At 64.2% G+C, this 21,675-nt stretch overlaps 5 protein-coding genes across 6 annotated transcripts; 2 read left to right on the top strand and 3 right to left on the bottom strand.

Annotated features, from left to right (window-relative positions):
- The first annotated feature begins 2,490 nt into the window (after positions 1–2,490).
- Positions 2,491–4,149, top strand: BTBD18 (BTB domain containing 18). Its single transcript, XM_068194485.1, has 3 exons — positions 2,491–2,667; positions 2,997–3,133; positions 3,248–4,149. Exons 1-3 carry the CDS (start codon positions 2,513–2,515, stop codon positions 4,066–4,068), a joined length of 1,113 nt encoding a protein of 370 aa, XP_068050586.1. The 5' UTR covers positions 2,491–2,512; the 3' UTR covers positions 4,069–4,149.
- SELENOH (selenoprotein H) lies at positions 4,147–5,393 on the bottom strand. Of its 2 annotated transcripts, none has more exons than XM_068194513.1 (5): positions 5,273–5,393; positions 4,802–5,016; positions 4,581–4,726; positions 4,395–4,508; positions 4,147–4,325 (listed from the first exon to the last, which is right to left on the bottom strand). In XM_068194513.1, exons 2-4 carry the CDS (start codon positions 4,951–4,953, stop codon positions 4,408–4,410), a joined length of 399 nt encoding a protein of 132 aa, XP_068050614.1. In that variant the 5' UTR covers positions 4,954–5,016; positions 5,273–5,393; the 3' UTR covers positions 4,147–4,325; positions 4,395–4,407. The 2 variants fall into 2 exon arrangements, with proteins under 2 accessions (XP_068050614.1, XP_068050613.1); XM_068194512.1 differs by having other exon boundaries at positions 4,802–5,046; positions 5,273–5,377.
- Positions 5,394–5,470: 77 nt separating this feature from the next.
- Positions 5,471–7,689, bottom strand: TMX2 (thioredoxin related transmembrane protein 2). Its single transcript, XM_068194488.1, has 8 exons — positions 7,455–7,689; positions 7,002–7,062; positions 6,738–6,851; positions 6,527–6,603; positions 6,346–6,452; positions 6,193–6,258; positions 5,955–6,084; positions 5,471–5,850 (listed from the first exon to the last, which is right to left on the bottom strand). The coding sequence occupies exons 1-8, from the start codon at positions 7,641–7,643 to the stop codon at positions 5,713–5,715; spliced, it is 882 nt and encodes a 293-aa protein (XP_068050589.1). The 5' UTR covers positions 7,644–7,689; the 3' UTR covers positions 5,471–5,712.
- A 146-nt stretch (positions 7,690–7,835) lies between these two features.
- On the top strand, positions 7,836–9,825 carry MED19 (mediator complex subunit 19). Its single transcript, XM_068194490.1, has 5 exons — positions 7,836–8,072; positions 8,358–8,614; positions 8,689–8,785; positions 8,866–8,960; positions 9,084–9,825. The coding sequence occupies exons 1-5, from the start codon at positions 7,874–7,876 to the stop codon at positions 9,144–9,146; spliced, it is 711 nt and encodes a 236-aa protein (XP_068050591.1). The 5' UTR covers positions 7,836–7,873; the 3' UTR covers positions 9,147–9,825.
- On the bottom strand, positions 9,722–21,393 carry ZDHHC5 (zinc finger DHHC-type palmitoyltransferase 5). Its single transcript, XM_068194472.1, has 11 exons — positions 20,734–21,393; positions 15,303–15,424; positions 14,791–14,948; positions 14,533–14,705; positions 14,331–14,433; positions 13,879–13,970; positions 13,666–13,798; positions 13,130–13,253; positions 12,294–12,406; positions 11,275–12,155; positions 9,722–10,971 (listed from the first exon to the last, which is right to left on the bottom strand). Exons 1-11 carry the CDS (start codon positions 20,835–20,837, stop codon positions 10,806–10,808), a joined length of 2,169 nt encoding a protein of 722 aa, XP_068050573.1. The 5' UTR covers positions 20,838–21,393; the 3' UTR covers positions 9,722–10,805.
- Positions 21,394–21,675: the final 282 nt, after the last annotated feature.

The following is a 21,675-nucleotide window of genomic DNA, read 5'->3' as shown; positions in this document are numbered from 1 at the left end:
GTTGTCCCTCCCCACACAAGGGGAAGTGCGGCACCAGGGGGGTGAAGCGACTCATGTCGGACGCCAGAGCTGAAGGGGGAGAAGGAGGGAAGCGGGGCCTGAAGGAGCTTTCCAGCTCCAATTGGAAGATGCCAGGCCACAAAGCAAGCCCAGAGCCCAGCCTGACACCTTCCCAGTGCAGCTCCATGTGTTTGGTGTTGTCCCTGCTTCCCACCAGCCTCCCACCATGTTTGAGCTCTCTCATGCCCACAGACCATCCTGCTTTCAGCCTGACTGCATCCTGTCATGCCCTCAGACTGTCAAATTCCTGCTACATCTTTTGCCCAAATGTACACGTGACTTAAGCGTGCACAGAAATCTCCTCCCCTCCCAGCCCCACAAGGATCTATTGCCACTTACAGTCTCTACTTCCTCTCTTCTTTCCCAGTGCCTTTCCCAGCCTCAGATCTTGCCTTCATCCATCCCTTTTGCCACTGTGCAGGGTCCAAGGTCCCTCTGGAGAGCGGGGACTCAGAGGCAGGTCCTGCCCTGCAACACAGGCAAAGGCGACATAGCTGAAAATGATCCTGGCTATGAGACTTGAGATGGGAATTTCCTTCCTCTTACAGAAACTGGCTCAGAAACTGCTGATTTGAGGGCTTGGGAGACACTGGAAAGACAAGATTTGTCCTGTGAGGAAGCCTCTCCTCCTATCAATAGCAGAGGGAGCCTGGACAGGCAGCACAGTTTAGGCTTTGCCCTCCCTCTGCAGTGAATCCCACCAGGAGATAAGCCCTGCTGGACATTCCCAACCCTCTGAGTCACCCAGGGTTGCGCCCAGCCAAGGGCCAAGGACACCAGCTGTGCTGCAGGTCTGCAGCCTCTGAGCACCCGAAGGTGGACAGACAGATTCAGGGACATGATTTGCTGTGAAAACTGCGATCCCATACTTTATTGCAGGAAAACCTGGTAGCAGAAATGGAGTTTAGAGAGAGGGGTCAATGGGACAAACGGCTGCTGGTGATTTTTCCACTCTATGCTATTTGGCTTTGGATACCAGTAAAAATGACACTCATAAAAGGCCTCTTGTGTACCTGCAATGGGAGTGGTTGCTCGGTTGCCAGTTTGAGTATCAGTGAATTTTAAGGGCGCACAAAGCCACTGGTGGTGGGAGGGAGCAGCGCTGCAGCTGTTGGGGTACAGTGGACTGGGGGCTTTGCCTGGCAGGGTTTAGTGCTGAAACATTAAAACCCCAGCACCCAGCCCTGCTCGCTGGAATGTGGCTGCCCCCTGTCCCACTGTGGTCCCACTCCCTGTCACAGGGCACTCCATGGCATCTGGATCCATGCACTCCCAGTGAGGTCAGCCTTTCCAGGCGACAGCTCCGATCATTGTAATTCCAAAGGATTGCAAGGGGTGGGGGAGGAAACATCTCTATTTTCCTTCTATTTTTATGAGCATATGATAGCACTTTGATATGAAATTACTTGTTTTGCTGCATCCCTTGGTATTCCGGGCTGGGCTCCAAGCCACCCGGGGGCAGTGACAGACTGCCAGTGACCTCAAAGGCCGCTGGCCCAGGCCTGGCACCAGCCACTTTCTTCTTTGGTTTGTGCCCATTTTGCAAGAACAGAGAAGAAAAACCTCCCTCACATGTCCAACCAGATGAAAATCCCTCTGCAAGACCACATTTGAAGACTTTGTAGATTTAAACTCTATGGCAACATTCAGGCTCCTGTCCTTCTGCAGCTCCTGAAACTTCCACCCACTTGGGTTGTTTGTAGGAGCAGCCTCTGTCTCCAGGCAATGGGGATGGATTATAATCTTTGTTCGTGTGTGTGGAGTGACTGACGCAGATGTTTGTACAATGGGTGCTTTATAAAGTGACAAAATACTTTCAGACTAAGTGGGCAGCATCGCTTGCTTGAAGGATGGCTTCCAAAGTACCATCAATCCTCCCCTTCAGGAGTTTGGGGCATGAAAACACCGTTCCTCACACGCGAGGGCACAGTGGAGTGTGAAAATCCAAACCAAGGTGCCTCGCAGGGCTCTGAGCCCTTGAACCCAGAGCTGCTCCGGACAGCAGATGCTACAGGCAGCACCTTCCCCATTATCGACCTCGTGTTCTTCAGTGCCACCACTGCAGTGACCATAAGCAGCCCCGGCCTGGCCGCGGTGTCCGCGGCCCGACGCTGATGAGGGAGGGATGAGGACCAGCCCAGGCGGTGGCCGCACCCAGGCCGCCCTCAGCGCGGCCGCCATCACGAACGGTGATGAGCGGTGCCTCCAGCGCCTGGGCAAAACACGAGCGGTGCCTCCAGCGCCTGGGCAGAGCAGGGGCACCGCGGCTGGGGGAGGGCTGCGGGAAGGGGTCGGGCACAGCAGGCGGGTCTGCGCCGAGCACCGCTCCCAGCGCCCTCCGGCGCGGCCCCCGGCGCGCTTCCCGCCGGGCCGTTCCCGCCGCGCTTCCCGCCGGGCCGTTCCCGCCGCGCCGCCATTGGCCGCGGGCAGCGATCGGCGGCGGGGCGGGACAATGGGCGGGGCGAGGCCGCGGCGCCACGTGAGGCCGCGGGCGCGAGGCGAGGGCGCGCAGGGCCCCGATCCCGGTCACCGTCCCCCGCGTCCGCGCCGCGAGCTCGGGACTCACCCCCGGGGCGATTCGGCGGCGGCCCGCGCCCCCCTCGGCAGGTACGCGGCGGGTCCCGGGCCGGGCCGGGGCCGCCTCAGGCTGCGGCGGCCTCAGGGCGTCGGCTGTGGCGCCCCCTGGCGGACGCGCGGAGGCCGGGGCGGCGGGGCCGGGACGGGGGCCGGCGGACACCGGGGGGACACCGGGGGGACAGCGCGGGGACAGCGCGGGGACAGCGCGGGCTGTCCCACGGCACTGCCGGGCATGGGCACATGGGGCTCTGCAGACATCGGCCCTGCCGCATCCCAGCCCCAAACCATTGGGACAGCCCGAAGAGGGCAGGCGGGCGCTGGTCCCCGCGTCCCCAGCACGACGCTGTCTGTCCCTGCAGGACGGCCATGGGTTCTCCCACAGCCACCCCGCAGCTGCTGTACCGCAGCACCCGCCTGCTGCGCACGGCCTTCCAGCACCTCCACCAGCAGCAGCAGCGAGCCGACGTCTTCTGCGACGTGGTCCTGTGGGCTGAAGGTGAGCGGGCAGCACTGCCTGGGCAGCTGCGGGCAGGGTCTCTGCAATCCCCTAGGAAGGACTGGGGTGAGCAGGAAGGGCTGCAGGGCAGTAACAGCCGCTGTTGCTTTGCAGGCGAGGCAGTGGTGGCCCACTGCAGTGTTCTCTCCGTCTGCAGCCCCTTCTTCATGGAGCAACTGGGCCGGGAGCTGCCCCCCCAGGGTTGCAGGGTGGTGCTGGAGCTGGCGGGGCTGAAGATTGGTGTGCTGCGCAAGCTGGTGCGCTTCTTCTACACTGCCGAGCTGGAGGTCACGCAGGAGGAGGTGCACGAGGTGCTGGCGGCCGCTCGCCGCCTCCGTGTAACCGAGCTCGAGTCACTGCAGCTCTGGGGAGGACGCCTGGTGAGACTGAGGCCCCAGCGGCAGCTCAACCGCTCCTGCCTGCATTCCACTCAGGAAGTCTCCACCGTGGTGGCACCTGACACAGCTGAGCCTGGCAGTGCCAGCTCTGGGGTGTCCCCCCAGAGGCAGCCCCAGTCTCTGGGGCACTCACACCCCAGCCCCATCGGGCGGATGAGGCTGCGGAAGGTGGAGCGCTGGGGGTGCTGGGAGGTGGTGCGGGAGGCACAGCCCCCCGCCGTGCCTCCGGCAGCGCTGGTGGGGGATGTGGGGGTGACAGAAGCACAGACCCCCCAGGATGTGGATGCACGGGAGCAGGTGAGCGAGTACTCCCCACCCCGGCAGCCCCCCAGTGCAAATGGGATGCAGCAGCATGGGGACCCCCCTGTGTCCTCGCAGGGCTGCCAGCAGGCAGCGCCCCCAGGGACCCCTGGAAGTGACACCAAGGAGGAAGAGGTGGATGTGGGGACAGGGGAGCTGTTCCTGCCCCCTGGCACAGTCTACCTCTGGCCCAGTCCCTCATCTGAGTCAGAAGAGGAGGTGGACGTCCTCAACTAGGGGGGGCTGGCTCTGCCTCTCCCCCCACCAGTATCTGTACCCCTTGGGCTGTGTGTCCTTGGAATAAAGGGCTGGAGCTGTGCTGTGGAGTACTAAACTTTATTGGAGACTGGGGGGACAACGGGGTGTGGAGGGAGCCAGGGGTCTGCCAGTGGCAGAGCTGCAGCATCAGGGACGGGACTGGGGCTGGCAGGTGCCCCCCACTTGGTCTCGCCTCTTCATGGATGCTCGTGCCACCTGTGCCGGTCCTGGCTCAGCTGTGGAGAGAGGGAAGTCGGTCCCTGTTGGTCCCATCCCTGTCCTATCCCATCCCCATTCCCGCTCACCTGGCCAACGCCTCTATGCCAAGCTGCTCTTCAGGGCTTCCACTACGGTCTCCGGCTGGGGAAACTTCAGCTTTCGGGGGGGCCCCTTCCCGATACCGCTCCACAGCTCCACGGCTGCAGAGATAAGGGGGATTATGGGATCAGGGGTGCCGGGCAGCCCCCGCCGCCCCCCAGCCCAGCACTTACTGCTGCCGTCCTCCTTCACCAGGCACACCTCGAAGCTGTTCCTGCGGGGCGGCCGGGGGTTGATGTCCACGGGGAGGTGGGCCATGGCGCCGCGCAGGGCCGCGCTCACCGCCGCCGCGTTGCGCCCGAACACGCGTCAGCTCTTGCTGCGGGGACACGGCGGTCAGCGACCCGGGGGCACCCAAGGGCCTCACGCCACCCTCGGCACCTCGGCTGCTCACCAGTGCTCGATGACGACACGGGGGCCGAGGTCCCCGGGGCTGCCTTCGTCTTGGGCCTGGGCCCGCGCCCGCTTCTGCGGGGCTCCCGTTGTCTCCGGTGCCTCGGCCGCCGCCGGCTGCTGGGCTCCGCGCTTCCTCCCGCGGGGAGCCATCCTGGGAGAGCCGAGGCGGTGGAGCCTACGCCGCAGCAGGAAGGGGGCTCCAGGAATGCCGCTCTGGGGTGAGAAGGGAGCTCAGGTACTCCGCTGTCAGGGGTGGGGACCCTGCTGTGGGAGAGGGCCCGGACGGGCCAGTCCCCGGCGATGCGCCACTGGGGGAAATGAGGGTCCCCGCCGGGATCCTGCTGTGGAGGGCGGGAAGCGGCTCCGCGGGGATCCCGCGGCGGGGTGTGGCTGGGGAGAGCAGGGAAGCGGGGCCCTGGGGAAGGGAGGGGACAGACACGGGGTCAGCAGCGGCCGCGCCGCCTCCTACCTGCCGCTGGCCACGTGCCGGGAGCGCGCGCCGCCGGGGCGGGGCCGGAAGGGGCGGGGCCCAGAAGGGCACGGGAGCCCCCGGTGGGCTCTGGTTCCGCCCGCGCCGCGCCAGCCAATCAGAGCGCGCGGGCTCCGCAGGGACCCCGCCCCCAAGCGCGGTCCGGACCGGGGGCGCGGACACGGACACGGACACGGACACGGGCACGGCACGGACCGTTTATTGTCAGCGATGGATGAGAGCGAGCGTTAACCGAGGCGGGGCCCCTCCTACCGCCCTGCCCGCACGGGGCCGGGGGGCACCGCTGCTTTCCCGGGGCTCAGCCGGGACAAGTCCCCACGGAGAGCGGCTCCGGCTCCGGGCAGGGCTGGGCAGGCCCGCGGGGCCGCTGCCACCAGGCTGATGGTGACATAGTGATGGGCGACAGAACAGGGCAGCTTCTACTTGTCCTTCTTGGTCTCCTGAGGCGCAGGCGCGGGCACGGCTGGGGGCTCCTCAGGCCCCTCCTCCCGCGGCTTTGACTGCTTCTTGGCCTTCTGGTAGAGCTCGTTGAGGTTGAACTCCCGGATCACATTCTCCTGTGGCCAAGAGGTAGCATCAGCACCACTGGGACCTCGTGCTCCCCACTTCTTCCCAGGCACCGGCTGGGCAGGGGAACAGAGGGCTGCAGGGTCCCACCCACCTCAGAGAAGGTCCAGGACACAGCCCGGCCCTTCTTGTCGATCTGCGGTCGCCGCATGATCTCTGTCCCACCCTGGAAGAGGATGAGCGTGGGCAGCTGCTTGGTGAGAGGCGAGGTGCTGACCTTGTACCTGTGTCAGGACAAGCCCACAGTGACCCTCGGGCAGCCTGAGGGGGCGGGAGGGTCACAGGGACTGCCCCAGAGTGAGCCCTGCTTGCCCAGGCTGTGTTCCCCGCACCTGGTGCTGACATCCGTGTACCGGCCAACATCCACCTTCCCAAACTGGAGTCCTGAGCAGTTGTACCTGCGCAGGATGGGGACACAGGGCTGTGAGGGACGCAGGGGACCACAGGCCCCGTTACCCACCAAGATTCCAGTGGCTGCCACTCACTTGAGAGAGAGGTCGGCGAAGATGGGGGCAAAGGACTGGCACTCACTGGACCAGTTGGCAAAGAACTCAACAATCCACGTCACCCGCTTGTCCCTCTCCAGCTCCTCCTGCCACAGGGGCATGGGCTTAGGGGGGTGAGGGCAGAGCCCCCCAAAAGCCCCAGGGCTGGGGAGATACTCACGTCGATGGTCTTGTCACTGAAGTACTTGATGTATTCAGGGCCCATGTAAAGGGGTGGCTTGCAGGTCATCAGGAACACTGGAATGACAGCACCCTGAGCCCCCCGGGGCCAGGAGTGCCAGGCTGGGCCTGGGCCAGAGCTCCTCCACCCCAGAGCAGCGAGGGGGAGCCAGGAGAAGGAGGATCTAGGGCAGGAAGACATGCAGGCTCACCTATGCACAGCGTGAGGTAGAGCAGCCCCATGCGGATGTCGAGGCGGAAGAACAGGATTGCGTTGGCCACTTTGCTGAACATGAAGATATTCCCGATGTGCTGCTCCACGGTGACTGTGATGTGGAGACAGGAATAAGGCATGGGGCCAGATGCTCCCAGAAGGCTTCAGGGAGGGCTGGATCTGGTCCTCCAGACACCACCCTACGCAGCTCCTTGGGGGAACCCCATAAGCAGCCCCAGCCCCACAAGTCCCCCTGACTCACTGGAGCGCCGGTTCTTCATCATGACAATGGCGCTGAGGAACATGAGGATCTCCACCTCCCTCTGGCACAAAGAAGGGACAGCATGAGCTGGAAGTGCTCAGGACACCTTGGAGTCATGCCTGGCCTGGCCTAGCACAGGGACCTGTGGCCATGCCAGGCCCTACTGGTCCCAAGGTCCTGCCAGAGCCCAGAGCCCCCATCCCTCCTGGGGGAGAACAGCGAGCAGAGGGCTGCGCTGGGGCCATGGGCTCGACCAGAGCCTGGGGGGGCCTCTCAGCTGTAGGGGAGCACCGCAGAGCATCGCCAGGGGCTACCGGGCATCTCCTCCCTCAGCCAGGCCGGGGTGCTGTGTGACCAGGAGGAGAGCCAAGCCAGGGCCGGGGGTGTGGGGACAGGGCCGGGGACAGCCCAGGGATGCGGGGACAGGCCCGGGGACAGGCCGCACCGCCTCACCCAGTCAAAGTCACACGGGTTGCCATCCTCCCGCTGCGAGGGCAGCCCACGGCAGAGCGGCGGGACCTTGCGCACGATCAGGAAAGCGGCGGCGAGCAGCGCGGAGAGCGGGTAGTAGGGCTGGGCGAGCCATCGGCAGAGGCCGGGCAGCCCCCACAGCAGCGCCAGCAGCGGAGCCACCACCGCCATCTTCCCTCCGCCCCGCTCCCTGCCGGGGGGCGGGGCCTCCCCGCGCCGGCCAATGGCGAGCGGCGAGGCGGGCGTTCCCGTGCGCTCAAGGGCCAATGAGAGGAGAGAGCGGAGCGGCCAATCAGAAGGCCGGGACGGGTCTCCCTTAGCAACGGGAGGCAGGGCCGGTGTAGGGGCGGTGCTCGGCCAATGGCGGGGCGGGGCGGCCCCGCGCGGGGCACGCCGGGAACATGGAGAACTTCTCGGCGCTGTTCGGCGCGGCCGAGCCGCCGCCCGCCGCCGCCGCCGCGCTCGGATTCGGGCCCGCCAAGGCGCCGGGCACCGGAGCCGCACCGCCGCCCGCTGCCTCAGCCGCTGCGCCGCCGCCGGGCGAGGACGCGGCCCGCAAGGCCGCCGGCGGCCCCTTCTACCTGCTGCGGGAGCTGCCAGGTGCGGGCGGGCCGCGGGGCGGGGCGGGGGCCGCGCTCGGCCAATCAGCGCGGTGAAACGCGGCCGCGGGGGAAACTGACGGCGCCAGCAGCCAATGAGACTGCGGGGGCGGGGCCACGCAACGCGCCGGCCGGTGGGGAAGTGGGCGGCGGGGGGTCCCCGGGGCCGGGGATCCCGGTGCTCGGGGGCTGCAGGGGGGCCCGCGGCCTAGGCTCGGCTGGGGAGAGGAGCCTGGGCTGTCGTCGGGGCGTTTCCCCCTCCCCAACCTCTCCTCCGGCCGCACAGGCACTACGGAGCTGACGGGCAGCACCAACCTGATCACTCACTACAACCTGGAGCACGCCTACAACAAGTTCTGCGGGAAGAAGGTGAAGGAGAAGCTCAGCAACTTCCTCCCCGACCTGCCCGGCATGATCGACCTGCCCGGCTCCCACGACAGCAGCAGCCTGCGCTCGCTCATCGAGAAGCCGCCCATCTGTGGCAGCTCCTTCACCCCGCTCACGGGTGCCATGCTGACCGGCTTCCGCCTGCACGCCGGCCCGGTGAGCCCCGGGGCCTGGCGCCGGCGGGGGTGGGATGGGCCCGGCGTGGCCTGACCAGCCCTTTTTCTCCACAGCTGCCCGAGCAGTGCCGGCTGATGCACATCCAGCCGCCTAAGAAGAAGAACAAGCACAAACACAAACAGAGCCGCACGCAGGACCCCGTCCCCCCAGGTAAGGGTGTCACAGCCGCCCCCCTGCTCCCCTTCAGCACCGGCAGAGCATCGGCTCATCCGGCGCTTCCGCTTCTCCAGAAACCCCCTCGGACTCCGACCACAAGAAGAAAAAGAAGAAAAAAGAGGAGGATCCAGAGCGGAAGAGGAAGAAGAAAGAGAAGAAGAAAAAGAAGGTGAGTGGCAAGGCTGGGTCGCAGTGCCCAGCCCGTGGACCTCGGAGGGGCGCTGTGAGTGGCCATCCCCAAGGGGCTGCTGCCCAGCAGCTCTCACAGCTTCTGTCTGTCCTTCCTCTGCAGAACCGGCACAGCCCGGAGCACCCGGGGGTGGGCAGCTCCCAGGCCAGCAGCAGCCTACGGTGAGGCCGCGCCGGCGACGCCCTGGGGATCCCCCGGCCCATGGGAACAGCCCTGGATGACCCCAGGGACACTGGGGCTGGCCTGTCCCCCCGGCTAAGAGGACATCCCTGCAGCCCCCCAGGACCAGGGGCACGGACTCTGTGGGTGCTGACCTTGGGCTTTTGTACCTGAAGGACCTGGAGCATCAAAGCCTCTTTTTTTTTAGTCACCTTCTAAACTCTGCTATGAGGAGGGGCTGGTGGCATGGCTGCTGTAACCCCCGGTGTCACAGTGGAGCCCAAACCAAGGTGTCCCTGGCGTGTGCAGGTGCCCTCCCTTTGGATCCCAAACCTCCCCAGCACCCATGACACCTTCCCTGGAGCCTCTTTTCTCATGCCTGGAAAATCCTTACCTTCTGTGGGAGCAGAGTTTGCCTCAAGTCGGAGCATTCCCAAAATTGGGCCAGGCTCAGCTCTTACCAGACCCCCTTCTCTCTCTCCCTCGGGACGGGGGGGAAGGCAGAGACCCTGAGGATCAGGAGCCCTGGAGGGGCTGCTCCATCCCTGGACACCAAACAAAGCACACGCACGGCCCCGGGGTGGCTCATTAAATATCCTTTTATTCCTTGTTTTTAAAATGGCTGATAATAATAAAAAACCCTGGCGTGGCTGTGCGGGGCCACAGGAGCTATTGCCATAAAGAAGGAGTCCGGTAGTGCCGGCAGGGCTTTGGGGACAGGGAGCACGGGGCTCCTTGGCTGCGTTTTTTTGGCATGTGATGAGAAAATATTGCTTTCCGGGGATGCACCTGCCTCTTCCCCGAGCGAGCGGAAATAAAAACACCCCTGCAACAGCGAGAAACCTCCTCGGAATCATTAACTGAAACAAAAAAAGGCAACAAAACCAACAACCCCCCCCCCCGACCACAGCCCCTGGGGAAAGAATAAAGAGCAAAAACTGCGGGTGGGGGACGCTGGGGCCTCTGCACCAGCTCGGGCTGGAGGTGTGGGGGTGCTGCCCACACCCTGCCTCCGCCCTGGGCCCCCCAAGGGGGCTGGAGGCTGTGGACACCACGGATCAGGGAGGGGAGTGTCCGAGGATGGGTACCTGGCACCCCATGGCACCCTTCAGGGAGGGAACAGTGACACCCAGCACCTAGCACAGCTCCTTCCATGGGTGCAGGACGCAGCCCCACGTCCCTCCTTTGGGGACTGGGACAAGGTGGGGGGGCCCAGGCCCTGAGCAGGGTAGTTTCTTCCTCTCTCTGGGTAAGATATATAATTTCTGCTTCTTTTTTTTTTTTTTTTTTTTTTTTAATATTTATATTTATATATATAGATATTTATATATACACACACCTGGTAACTCGGAAAGAGAAAAAAAATAGAATCCGTAACAATAATAATAAAAAAAAGTATTCTGGTTTAAAAACAATCCGTTCCTACCACGCCAGGCGAGCGGGTGATTGCACAAGGCCCACAAGTGGCTGGCGCAGCCGAGGCGGTGCCGTGGCTGCAGCCCCCCCCGAGCCCTCCCCGAGCCCCCCGCGGGTGTGTGCCAGCCCCCGTGGCCTGGGGGGCAGAGGGAGGAGCGGGGGGACCCGCCCGGCTCTCCCGGGAGTCCACAAGCGTCTGGGCGCGGCGGGTCCGCCGGGGAGGAGGGGAGGGGGCGGCGGCTCTGCCCCTCATACCGAGATCTCGTAGGTGGTGCCCCCCACACCCGAGACCTTCTTGACACCTCCGCGGGTGGGGCTGCTGAGGGGCACCGGCCCCGGGCCCGGTGGGGCTGAGGCCAGGCTCTTGGGCTGCCCGTTGGACTTGCTGTAGGCTGTTCTCATCTGCACCTCGTCCCTGCGGGAAGGAAGCACAGACACGGGGTCAGAAGGGGGGACAGGTCACTGGCACCTAGCGTTGCCACAGCCCTGCCCACCCCAGGGACCACCGGCACCCACTCCAGATTCCGAGGGACCCGTGGGGTGACTGAGGAGGTGTGGGGGGCACCAGCTCTGAGAGGAGCAGGAAGATTTCAGTTGCTCTTCCCAGCATCTCTCTCCAGGGAGGAGATGCTGTTCTGCTGCCCCAGGGGCTTGGAGGGGCACTGTGTGGGGGTGCCGCCACAGGCCACAGATGCCCCTGTGCCATTACAGTACTCACTTTGGTGCCAGTAAGGGCTGCAAGGCCACCTCCTCGGTCTCGGGGCCGCCGGCCTGAGAGGCTGTTTTTTGGCTGCTGTAAGACACGGATTTGCCCAGGTGGGGGGCGGCGGGCTGGTCGGGGGAGCCCAGCGAGCGCACCCGCAGCGCCGGGGGGGGCTCGGGCTTGCCGAAGCGGGGCAGGGCCGGGCGGGTGAGCGGGTTCTTGCCCAGGGGCGAGCGCTTCGAATCGTCCGAGGAGGAGCTGGTGCGGGGGGCGTTGCTGGAGCCCGGCGTTGACTGGATGCCCGAGTCCGCCAGCCCCGCGTCCTCCTCCCGGCCCGGGGCCGGCGGCTGCTGCAGCAGCTTCTCCCGCTCCTGGATGGAGGCCACGATGTGGCGGGAGAGATTGTCATAGCGCACGGGCGAGGGCTCGCGCGGCGCCGCGTGCTTGGGGGAGGCAGCGCTGGCGAAGCGGCCGTGCAGGTCGGTCTCTCGCTGCTGGGCGATGCGGGCCGAGAGGAAGGGCGAGGTGTAGCCCACCGGCGGCTCGGGCTCTGGGCCCGCCTGCACCGACTCGAAGTCGGGGCTGTCGGAGGGCGTGAGCAGGCTGTCGTACGAGAGGCTGCCGTTGCGCGTCTGGTTCACCAGGCTCTTGTAGGAGGTGGAGGTGGTGCCCTCCGAGCGGATGGACTGCAGGTGGCCCGTCTCAAAGCCCGTGCCCTGGGCCGACTTGAGGCTGGAGGAGCGGGAGCCACTGGAGAGAGGGTCAAAGTGGAAGCTCTTGCCAAAGGTGGGCGAGCGGAAGCTCTCTGGTTCCAGGCTCGGCTCTGAGCGATAGCTGGGCTTGTGGCCGCTGTCACAGATGGAGTTGGGCTCCTTCAGGCTGTTCACTCGGCTCAGCTGAGGGACAGAGGGGCAGCAAAGAATGACCATAGGACCTCCTCATGGAGCTCCCAGTGCACGCCCTAAGCCCTTCCCACACTAGGAATGGGGTGGCATCCCCTCAGGGCTGGTCCCCTGTGCTGGGCTCAGCCTTACCTTGGCACTGGTGGAGTGGGGCAGGGCCGCCGAGCTGCTGCTGCTGCTGTAACCGGGCCGGTACTTGTACATGGTGGGAGTCGGGGGGCTGTCCTTGCCTAGCAAGCTGCTGTCTGCGCCAGGAGAGAGGGGCACACTCAGGGAGGCTGCGGGCAAGGAACGCGCCGAGCCCACCTTCCCTGCCTCAGAACCGACACCGAGCCTGGGGCAGACAGATCAGGGACAGGGACAGGCTGCAGGGGAGGTGCACAGGGGTGGAAGAGAGACTGGGAGGAAGGGTTGTCCCCACAGCCACGTGTGGGGCTGGCACTTCCGTGCCCCTGCGGCAGCCCCGGCTGGATGACACCCTGGGGGTGCACGGCACGGGGGTGTCAGGGAGCTCAATGGGAAGCACACACACCACAGCCCTCGCCAGGCAGCAGACGCCAGCCAGGGCTGGGAGAGCTGTGGGGTCTCCAGCTGCTGCAGAAAGCAGCTGCCACAGGCTCTGCCCGTCGCATCCCACCTCTGGCCAGGCCCACACGGAGCCAGCCACAGACGCTCTGTGCCGCTGAGCCAGGCCCGCCACCACTTCGCCTCCTCCATCCTGGCAGCACGGTGGCTGCAAGGCACAGCTCCTGGTGGCTCCAGACAGCGCCATGCTGGCTCGGCCTCCGGCAGAGCAGAACTGACTGTGAGCATCCCCCGCAGGCTTCTCCAAGTGCAAGGGGCCACATACACCAGCCCAGGAATGCCGATGTGCTCCAGGCCTGCCCTATGGCCCTGGCTCCTGGTCTGCCTGCTGCAGCCCTGGGCTCCCCTCCCAGCGGCTGCTAGGGCCCTGGTGCCCTCCTTACCCTCAGTGGTGGCCAGGGTTAAGTGTGTCCTCAGGCCCGTGTAGCGGCTGAGGTCGGGCTTAGGTGGGGGAGGCGGCTCGGCGTCAGCAGACTGGCTCTCCGTCACCTCCAGGCTCCCCTTGGACTGCAGAGACAAAGCGCAGGTAGGGTCAGGAGGGGCCGAGGCCTCAGCCCCCCCGGGCTGGCAGGGCATGGACTGCGGCACTGGGGGCTCCCGCTGCCTCCCGGGCCATCTGACAGAACAGGGGGCAGTGCATGCCCTGGGTGGGTGCTGGAAGTGCCAAGGAGGGGGAACCTGCAGAGGGGGGGGAAGGATGGGACCAGTAAGGGCAGTGGAGGGGGCAAAGCGTCAAGTGGTCACTGCCACATGGGAGGAGGAGAGTTTCCATCCCAAGGGGACATAGAACAAGACGACATGGAGGGGGACAGGGAACGTGACCAGGCTCACTCGGTTCTCTACTCACGGATGCAGGCTTGCACCCCTGGGCTCCGTGGAGGGCCCCAGCGCAGGCAGCGCTGGTCCCCACCTTCCTCACCTTCGTCCTTTTCAGCTCTGTCTGGATACCATTGTCCATGATCTTGACAGTGATCTGACCGTCCGATACCTCGGGCCGCAGGAACGGGGGTCTCACCAGCACTGTCTGCTCGGCCTTCGGGCGCCCAAGGTACCTGGGGAGGGGGGGGAGGAAGGTCACGGCCTGAAGCCTGGGATGGAGCGGTTTTTCCAGGGATGCAGAGGCCAGGCTCACCTGGGCGCCGGGGAGCTGCAGAGGACCCGGCTGACGTTCTTACAGCAACCGTTGGTGAAGGGGTTGACGCCCCCGCGGAACTTGCCTGTCACCTGTGGGACAAAGGAGTGTCACAGCCAGCCACGCCAGCTCCCTCAGGACAAGCCCCCAGGACCAGGATGGCGACCAAGACCCTGCTCCTTTTCCTCATGCCTGTTTCAGTGCTCAGATACCCTTGAGGGGGTCGGGTCTCCTCACCTCCTGATGAAAGTGCCCGACTGGCTCCATCCTCTGACTGCACCCCCATGGATGCAGCTGCTTCTCAGTCACCCTGTGCTCTACCTCCCCAGCTCAGGGGCCTCACCCGGTTTTAATCCAGCCTTTCCATACCCATCCTATCTGGGGAAATCCCAAAATGTATCCGTAGGTGGCCTGGCCAGGCTGGCAGTCCCCCCATAGTCCCCCGGACATACCTGTTCGTTGGTAGTGCGGCCTCTGGCCACGAGCACCACGTGGAAGCCTGTCAGGCCAGCGACGGGAATGAAGAAGAGCCCAGCCACGCACATCACCACCATCCTGCCACAGCCAGCTAAGGAGCAGCCACAGCCCCGCTCGGCACCACGCTGCCCCCAGACCCCACCGCCCCCTGCCCGCTCGCACTGCCCGGGAGGATACGTGACAGCCATGCGGACACCGGAGAGCTCCTCCACCTGGTACAGGACGTAGAGCAGCCCGAAGCCGAAGACGCCCATGATGTGCGTCGTGAGCGACAGCAGGAAGAGGAAGAAGTAGCGGTAGTTGCGCCGCCCGATGCAGTTGTTGACCCAGGGGCAGTGGTGGTCGAACTCCTGCCGGGGATGGGGCTCGGTGAGGGGGTGCTCGCGGGGCTCCCTGCCCCGTGGGGGGCTGGCGGAGGCCCCGGCAGCTCCTCACCTCCACGCAGTTGTCGCAGACGCTGCAGTGGGAGCAGCGCGGCGGGCGGTAGAAGCGGCAGGTCGCGCACCACTTCATGCGCACCTGGATGCCCTTGATCTCCACCGTCTTGTACAGTGGGGCCCGGAAATCGTCCTCTTTGTCCTCGTCCTCCTCAGCTGATGGGGACACCCGGCACAGTGTCAGGGCCCGGCCAGCCCCTGCCTGCCCGAGCCGAAGGCTCCCGGCATCACCTTCCTGTCACCTGGCACAGGGACAGCCAGGGAGCCCCAAACACAGGCCACGGGGGGCTCTCCCAGGCGCTGCTCCAGAATCCTGACACTGCCTGAGCCCCAGAGACCCAACATGGGATGCTGAACCCAGAGCTGCCATCCCTGTAGCGCTTGTCACTGCCTGGTCCCACCGGGCAGGGTGAGGAAGGCTCCTCGCCAGCCTTTTGGGACCCAGAAATCCCCTTTACCTTGGAGGAAGGGTGCAAGGAGGCAGCTCTTCCCAGCCAGAGCCAGACTCACCTCGTGGGAATATGCCCGGGTCCATGAAGGTGGCCATGCTGAAGTTGGCCAGCACAAAGAGGAAGACGACGGCATTGTAGGCGGGGATGATGGGGGACACGTAGAGACTGAGCCCCGGGCACCTGCGGGCACAGCAGCCGTGAGACCCTTGGACCCCTCACTTGTGTCACTCCTGCCGCCTCCCTGCAGTGCATCCCACACCCACACTGCAGCCACTTCTACAGCACAGCCTGACCCTGGCCGGGGGAGCACCTGGGGGCCACAGTGGGACATGCTCCAGGCATCCTTCAGGGAGCAAAATTCCCCCCTGGGACGCAACTGGAGGGTCCCACAGAGCAGTGGTGCTAGGAACAGGGAAAACCAGGCCAATGGCATGGGGGGCACCCAGGGGACCTGCCAGAAAGTACGATGTCATCCTCCCTGTGCCCCACCAGCTGCTTAGGGGCAGAGGGGACCCTGTGAGGGGACATGAAACCAGCACCAGCTCTGGTGCCTCCAGAGCCACTCATGCTCCTCACACCCCAGGGACAGCTCCAGCAGAACATGGGGACCCCAGCCGGCACCCAGCTCCTCCAAAAAGCCTGTGGGTGCACAGTGAGGGAATCACCCTGCTCCCTCCTGCCCCAGCAGGCAGGCTCAGGACAGCGGGCTTCCCCCTTGCAGGCGCCAGCGTAATTCCCTAATCTGCTTTCCTGCTGGGATTTAATCCCACAGATCTAGGCCAGCATCTGTCCCTCTCTTCCCCCCACCAGGCGAAGTGCCGATGGATTTAGGTGGCCGGAGCAGCGTGGGGCTGGGCGGGCAGGGCAACATATGGTGCCAGCACCGTAATCCCCCACAGGCTGGGGTGAAGGGGCAGGTCCTGGCCCTGTCCCCTCCTCCACCACCACCCACGGAGCCGGGTCCCATCGCCGGGCCCCGTCCGTGTCGCAGCAGGTCCGAGAGCCATGGCAAGGCTCCAGCTGGGAACGAGCCCTTGGTGCAGGGCTCTGTCCCAGTTCAGTGCCCTGAGGAGGGCAGGGGGGCACCCCCGGGTGAGGAGCAGCAGCTGTGCCGGGGGGACAGCCCTGCGAGGGCAGGAGAAGCAGGCACACCCTTCCAGCACACACGGCGAGGTGGGCATGGTGCTCCCAGCACCGGGCACTGCTCCATGCCCCAGGGAGGGTGGGAATCATCAGCGGGACCTGGTCTCACAGGCCAAGGCTGAGGCTGTCCCCATCCAGGCACAGGGATGAGAGAGCAGGAGGGCAGACTTTTGGTTGCAGGACATCTCTGCCAAGGAGGACAGCATGGCCAAGCCACCCAGCACACTCCTCTTCTTCCTCTCTGGTCCTCCCAGGCCCCACACACCACATCAAGCTTCTCCTGCAGACTACCTTCCCCAAAGCCTCTTCTCCCCTCATTCCTGAGGAGCCGCCCTGCTGGGCACCTTGGATGCTGCCTCCCTGCTCCGTACCAGGCTGGCATCTCCCAGGATGGCATCTCCCAGCCCAGCCCCCTCCAGCTCTGCCCCGGGCTGGGGAGTGGCTCCTCAAGCGGCACCGGCACCGGCCATGCCGGCCCTGCCGCCTCCTCTGGAAGCCAGCCAGGCGGATTCTCCGCAGCTGGGACAGGCTGGAGAGGAGGAGTCCTCTCCAAACTGTGCCCCAAAACCCTCGGAGAGCAGTGCTGGAGGCACAGGACCTATGGAACAGCACCAGGCCACAACCCGAGCAAGGGACACATCACGGAGTCATGGAATCACAGAATTGTTCAGGTTGGAAAATCCCTCCAAGATCACCGATTCCAACTGCTTTCCCAGCACTGTCAGGGCCACCACTGAACCATGTCCCCAAGTGCCATAGCCACATGTTCTTTGGTGACTCCACCACTGGCCTGGGCTGAACAACCCTTTCCATGAGGAAGTTTTCCCTAACATCCAAAGTAAACCCTCTCCTGGCATCACCTGAGGCCGCTTCCTCTTGTCCCATCACTTGTTCCTTGGGAGAAGAGCCCAACCTCACTGGGCCACACCCTCCTGTCAGGGGGCTGTAGAGAGTGAGGACACACCAGAACCAAGGACCCCATGTCCCTGAGCTCAGCTCCTACTCCACTTGAGAAAAGCCTCCCGGCTCTGCTCTCTGCTGGACAGAGAGGGCCAGGGGGCTCAGAGGAGCCCTAAAAGTAGGAAATGCCCTTCCAGAAACTGTGTGGAAGGAGCTCCTCTTTCCAGGAAGGGAAATCCCAGCCAAAACGTTTGCTTGAAAGAGATGGAGGGGAGCCAGGAAGACCCATACCCGGGCAGCCATCCCACACAGGGAACAGCCAACAGCCGGGCTGAGCCAAGCACACAGCCTGGATCCTGAGAGACAGAGCCCAGGGAGGCAGGGAGGATCCAGCTGCCTCGGAAAGCTCTGGGGCACGCAGAGAGGGAAGGAGCAGGGGAAGGGAACACCTCTGTGCTGTCCCAGCAGCCAGCCCTTCCTGGAGGAACACAGAGCTCCTGGGGCACGACAGTGCCCAGCAGATCCCTGGGCTCAGACACACTGACAAGACCTCCTGGGTGGGATCCACGAGACCCTCCCTAGGGAACACCAGGACCTGCTGTTTTCCTGGCTCCCTCACACACAGGGACGCCTGTGCTGTGGGAATCCCCATGGAGCCAGACTACCCAGTGGCACCATGCTGGTGACCCCAAAGCCATGGAGTCACCTCCTGGGACCATCCCCACCCGCTGCAGGGATCAGGGTCCTCCACAGGGAGCAAAGGTGCTGCCCATCCCTGAGGGAACCTCCTTATCAGGAGAGTGATGTGTTCCTGCCTTTTGCTCTCCTGAACAGAGAGTGTGGGGCTGCAGGCCCTGCCTCGACCCCGGGGCACACGGGGCAGGAGGAGGAGGAGGAGGAGGAGCAGGAGCAGGAGAAGGAGGGAGGCTCCTCACCATCGCCAGCCACGCAGGTCCCACAGCACCCATCGGGTTCCCCCTCAGGATCGGGATGCAACACGCTCATGGCCAGAGGAGCTGTTGGGACTTGCCCCTGGCAGCACATGAGAGGACTTGGGGAACCTCGGGCACCATGAGTCACAGCGGGATGAGACGGGCTTTTTGCTACCAGTCACGCCCGGAGAAGCCTGTCCCTCCCTGCTGGCATCCCATCCCTAGCCCCTCAGGCCCTGCACTCCCCCAGGCACAGCCTCCTCTCCCTGCCTGCTCCGACCCACCGGCTCTCCAGCTCTCCGAAGGCCTTGGCACAAACACAACCCCTGCTCGCCCTGACCCTCACACAGGTTTGGACCTGACTGGGATCGGGCATCACACTGTGTCCCAGTGGCACTGCCAGCCCCAGGGAGGGGACAGGGAACCTGAGAGCCGACTGCACCAGGAGCTGGGACCAGCCAGTGGGGAGACACAGGAATGGACAAATGGACCCCAAGAGGCAATTTCCATCCTAAATCAGCACTTGTCTGAGAGCCCAGCAAGCCTGGGACCCCCACTCATCCCAGGGGAAGCAGGAACATCCCCTCTCCTGCTGCCCCTCCCCTCCAGGGCAACCGGCCTCATTTCCACAGCCACATGCTCAGCAGCAGCTCCTAATTAAATTAATCAATTAAAGAGAGTTCTTGGCCCAGAGATACAAATCCTGGATGGACCAAAAGGCATCCAGTGGATAGCCTGGAAGCAATGCAACTGGAGCCTTAAGAGCTGTGCCGACCCCTGGCTGGTCCCTGTTTTGGGGAGGCCTCCCAGAGCCCGCCCTCCCAGCTTCCACTGCACTTCCCAAAGGACCAGCCTTAGGTCGGATGCTGACAGCGGGAAGAGGGCTGCTGACCGGCAGGGAAGGGGCACAGTGGCCCCAGGACCATGTAGGAGGCAAACCTCGAGCCCCACGTCCCTGCCAACCTGCTCCAGCACCAGGCGGACACTGTCCCAAAGGAGCCATCCCGCAGGGAGCAGCGCGGCTCGCTCACGGCCGAGCCCGTGTGAACGCCGTGCCCGAGGTTTAATGGGATGTTCTGAAGTCGGATAAACAACATCGCTGACCTGCAATTACAGCGACCTGCCCAGGTGTTCCTGCCCCGGCCAAACCTGCTCCACGGCGCCAGCTCCGGCGCTGCTTCTCACCGCCCGCTGATAAGCGGCTGCTCCCGGCACTGCTGGCACCCAAGCTGGGATGGGCTTGGGGTCCGGCTGTCCGGCAGCCACTGTGCCAAAAGAGAGCTAGCCTGTCCCCTAAGGTCACACATGGGGTGGCACACACAGCTTGGAGGACGCTGCCTGTTCCCTCTGCTTTCCTTCATCCTCCTGGCACAGGAGCAACAGTCAGTGACTTCCACAGGCATCTGGCAGCCTGGAGCAGCCAAACCCCGAGCCTGGGAGCCGGGTGACCACTCGGTGTCCCAGCAGGGGACAGCCACACACTGCTGAGTGACACTGCCAGCTGCACCGGGCGCTGGATGGGGCGAAACAACCCCACTCCCCTCTTTGGTCATTAAGTTCCCCTGTCCCTGCCCAGTGGCTGCCAAAGCCACACTGACCTTCCCACCACCAATGGCTCCTTCCCAGAGAATGGCAGCAGCCATGGCACCTGTCCCTTTGGCCTCCCGCAGCTCCAGCTGATTCCTGTGGCCCCCGCAGGAAAACCCCAGGGAGCGGGAGAGGCTCCCTGAAGCAGAGAGTGGATGCCCTTCCCACACCCTGCCAGGACCCCAAACACATCCCCGCTGAGACCCCGGGGATGCCCTGCAGGATTTGGTAGCCATTCCAGCTGCCATGCTCTGGCTTTCCTGCCTGGCATACTGTGCCATAGTGCCAGCCACCCTCTGCCGGGCTCCCTCAGCACCTCGAGGTTCTGCTCCCCTGCCTGTCAACCCCCTGGGCACGTCACCGAGGCACGTGTCACCGGGCAGGGAAGAGCAGCAGCCCAGGGATGTCACCACGCCTCTCCAGTACACGGCACCATTTCCCAGCACGGTGGGCCTCCCAAGGCCCCAGTGACCTGCTGGCCATTTCCCTGGGGCCCTCTCCAGGGACATGGAAGCCTCGTTGCCCCAGGGCAGGGGACTGAACACAGCGAGTGATCCGCACAGGGTCAGAGTTCTCCGCCCCGAACTTTCCTTTATGGCTCACAAATCGATTACGAAACTAAAAATAACACGTGTCCTGTCCCAGCCCACCAATCCACCTCGCCTGGCTCCAAAGGAGAAAGTGATCCATGCGTTTTCCACCCACAGGTCACAAACCAGTTCCCAACCCAGCTGACCTGGAGGTGAATGGTGCCTCACCAGGACTGCCAGCACTGCAGCTTCCCCTGGGAAAACTCATGGAGTGAAATGGCTCCTGCTGTGGCTGCAGCACCCAGAGCACAATATCCCCCTTCCCTCTGGGAGGAAATCCCAGCTCCTGTCCCCTGTCCTCGCCAGCCCTCCCCTCTCTGGCCCAGCTGGGACTCACGTGAAGGCGAAGAAGAGGGTGGTGGCTCCCACTAGGAAGATGGCAGCAGCGGAGACCGGGACGTACTTGCTGGGTTTGAATCTCTTTCCAGAGGCTGCTGGCATGTTGGAGCTGTGGTGGGGGGTCCGCCCCGCAGCATAGCCCAGGCCCCAGGGGACTCAGAGCAGGATGAGAAGGGGAGGGGGACAGGGGCTGACCCCTACCCTGCCCCCACGCCTGCTCCTGGGGTGAGCTCCGACCGGGGCGGACAGTCCGGAGAAGGGTCTGGAGCGGGAGGCCCAGGAGAGGAGCCCACTCTAAGCTCTGCCCCGTGAGAGCTCACGGGTGCAGGGAAGGAAGGTTAAAAACATTAAAAATTCACAACAGAGAAGGGGATTTGGGCTTAGGACAACCGTTGGAGTGGGAATGCTGAGAGCCCTTCCAAGCCTCAGTCCAGGCAGCAGCCTACAGGGAACAGGACTCCCACAGGCAGGCTCTGAAGGGAGGGAATTCCCCAGGCTGGGGCAGGGTGCTTCCCAGCCAGCCAGCACCCCGGGAAGAGCACAGGATCAGCAAACTGCTTGCAAAAAAGCCACTCCGGGAGCCTCAGGGCAGCCACTTCTCCTTTTTAATCTGCCTCTGCTGTGCCGCAGCCCCCGGTGCTGCACAGGAGGAGGGGGTGGTCTCCAAGCAATCCCAGCTTCCCCACGGAGCTGCCGTGCCTCCTCCTCCTCCCCTTGCTGGAGGGGTCACGGAAACACTCTCCCTGATTTCACCGGGATCTGGGGCTGGCTGGCGGTGGCCGTTTAATTTTATTTATTTCTCTCTTGTCTGTTAAAGCCGAGGAACAGCTGGTGCAAGGTTGAGCTGTAAATCCTTTCTTTCGAGGGGGGCGGAGGGGAAGGTCTGGTGGATTGTGGGTTTTCCTACTTGCTCCTTTCTCCTGACCCCCCAGGCCCTTCC

This window comes from Anomalospiza imberbis, chromosome 6 (genome assembly GCF_031753505.1).
Source record: "Anomalospiza imberbis isolate Cuckoo-Finch-1a 21T00152 chromosome 6, ASM3175350v1, whole genome shotgun sequence".
Lineage (NCBI taxonomy): Eukaryota > Metazoa > Chordata > Aves > Passeriformes > Viduidae > Anomalospiza > Anomalospiza imberbis.
The sequence above is the reverse complement of the archived record's forward strand: the minus strand, read 5'-3'. Positions and strand labels throughout refer to the sequence as shown.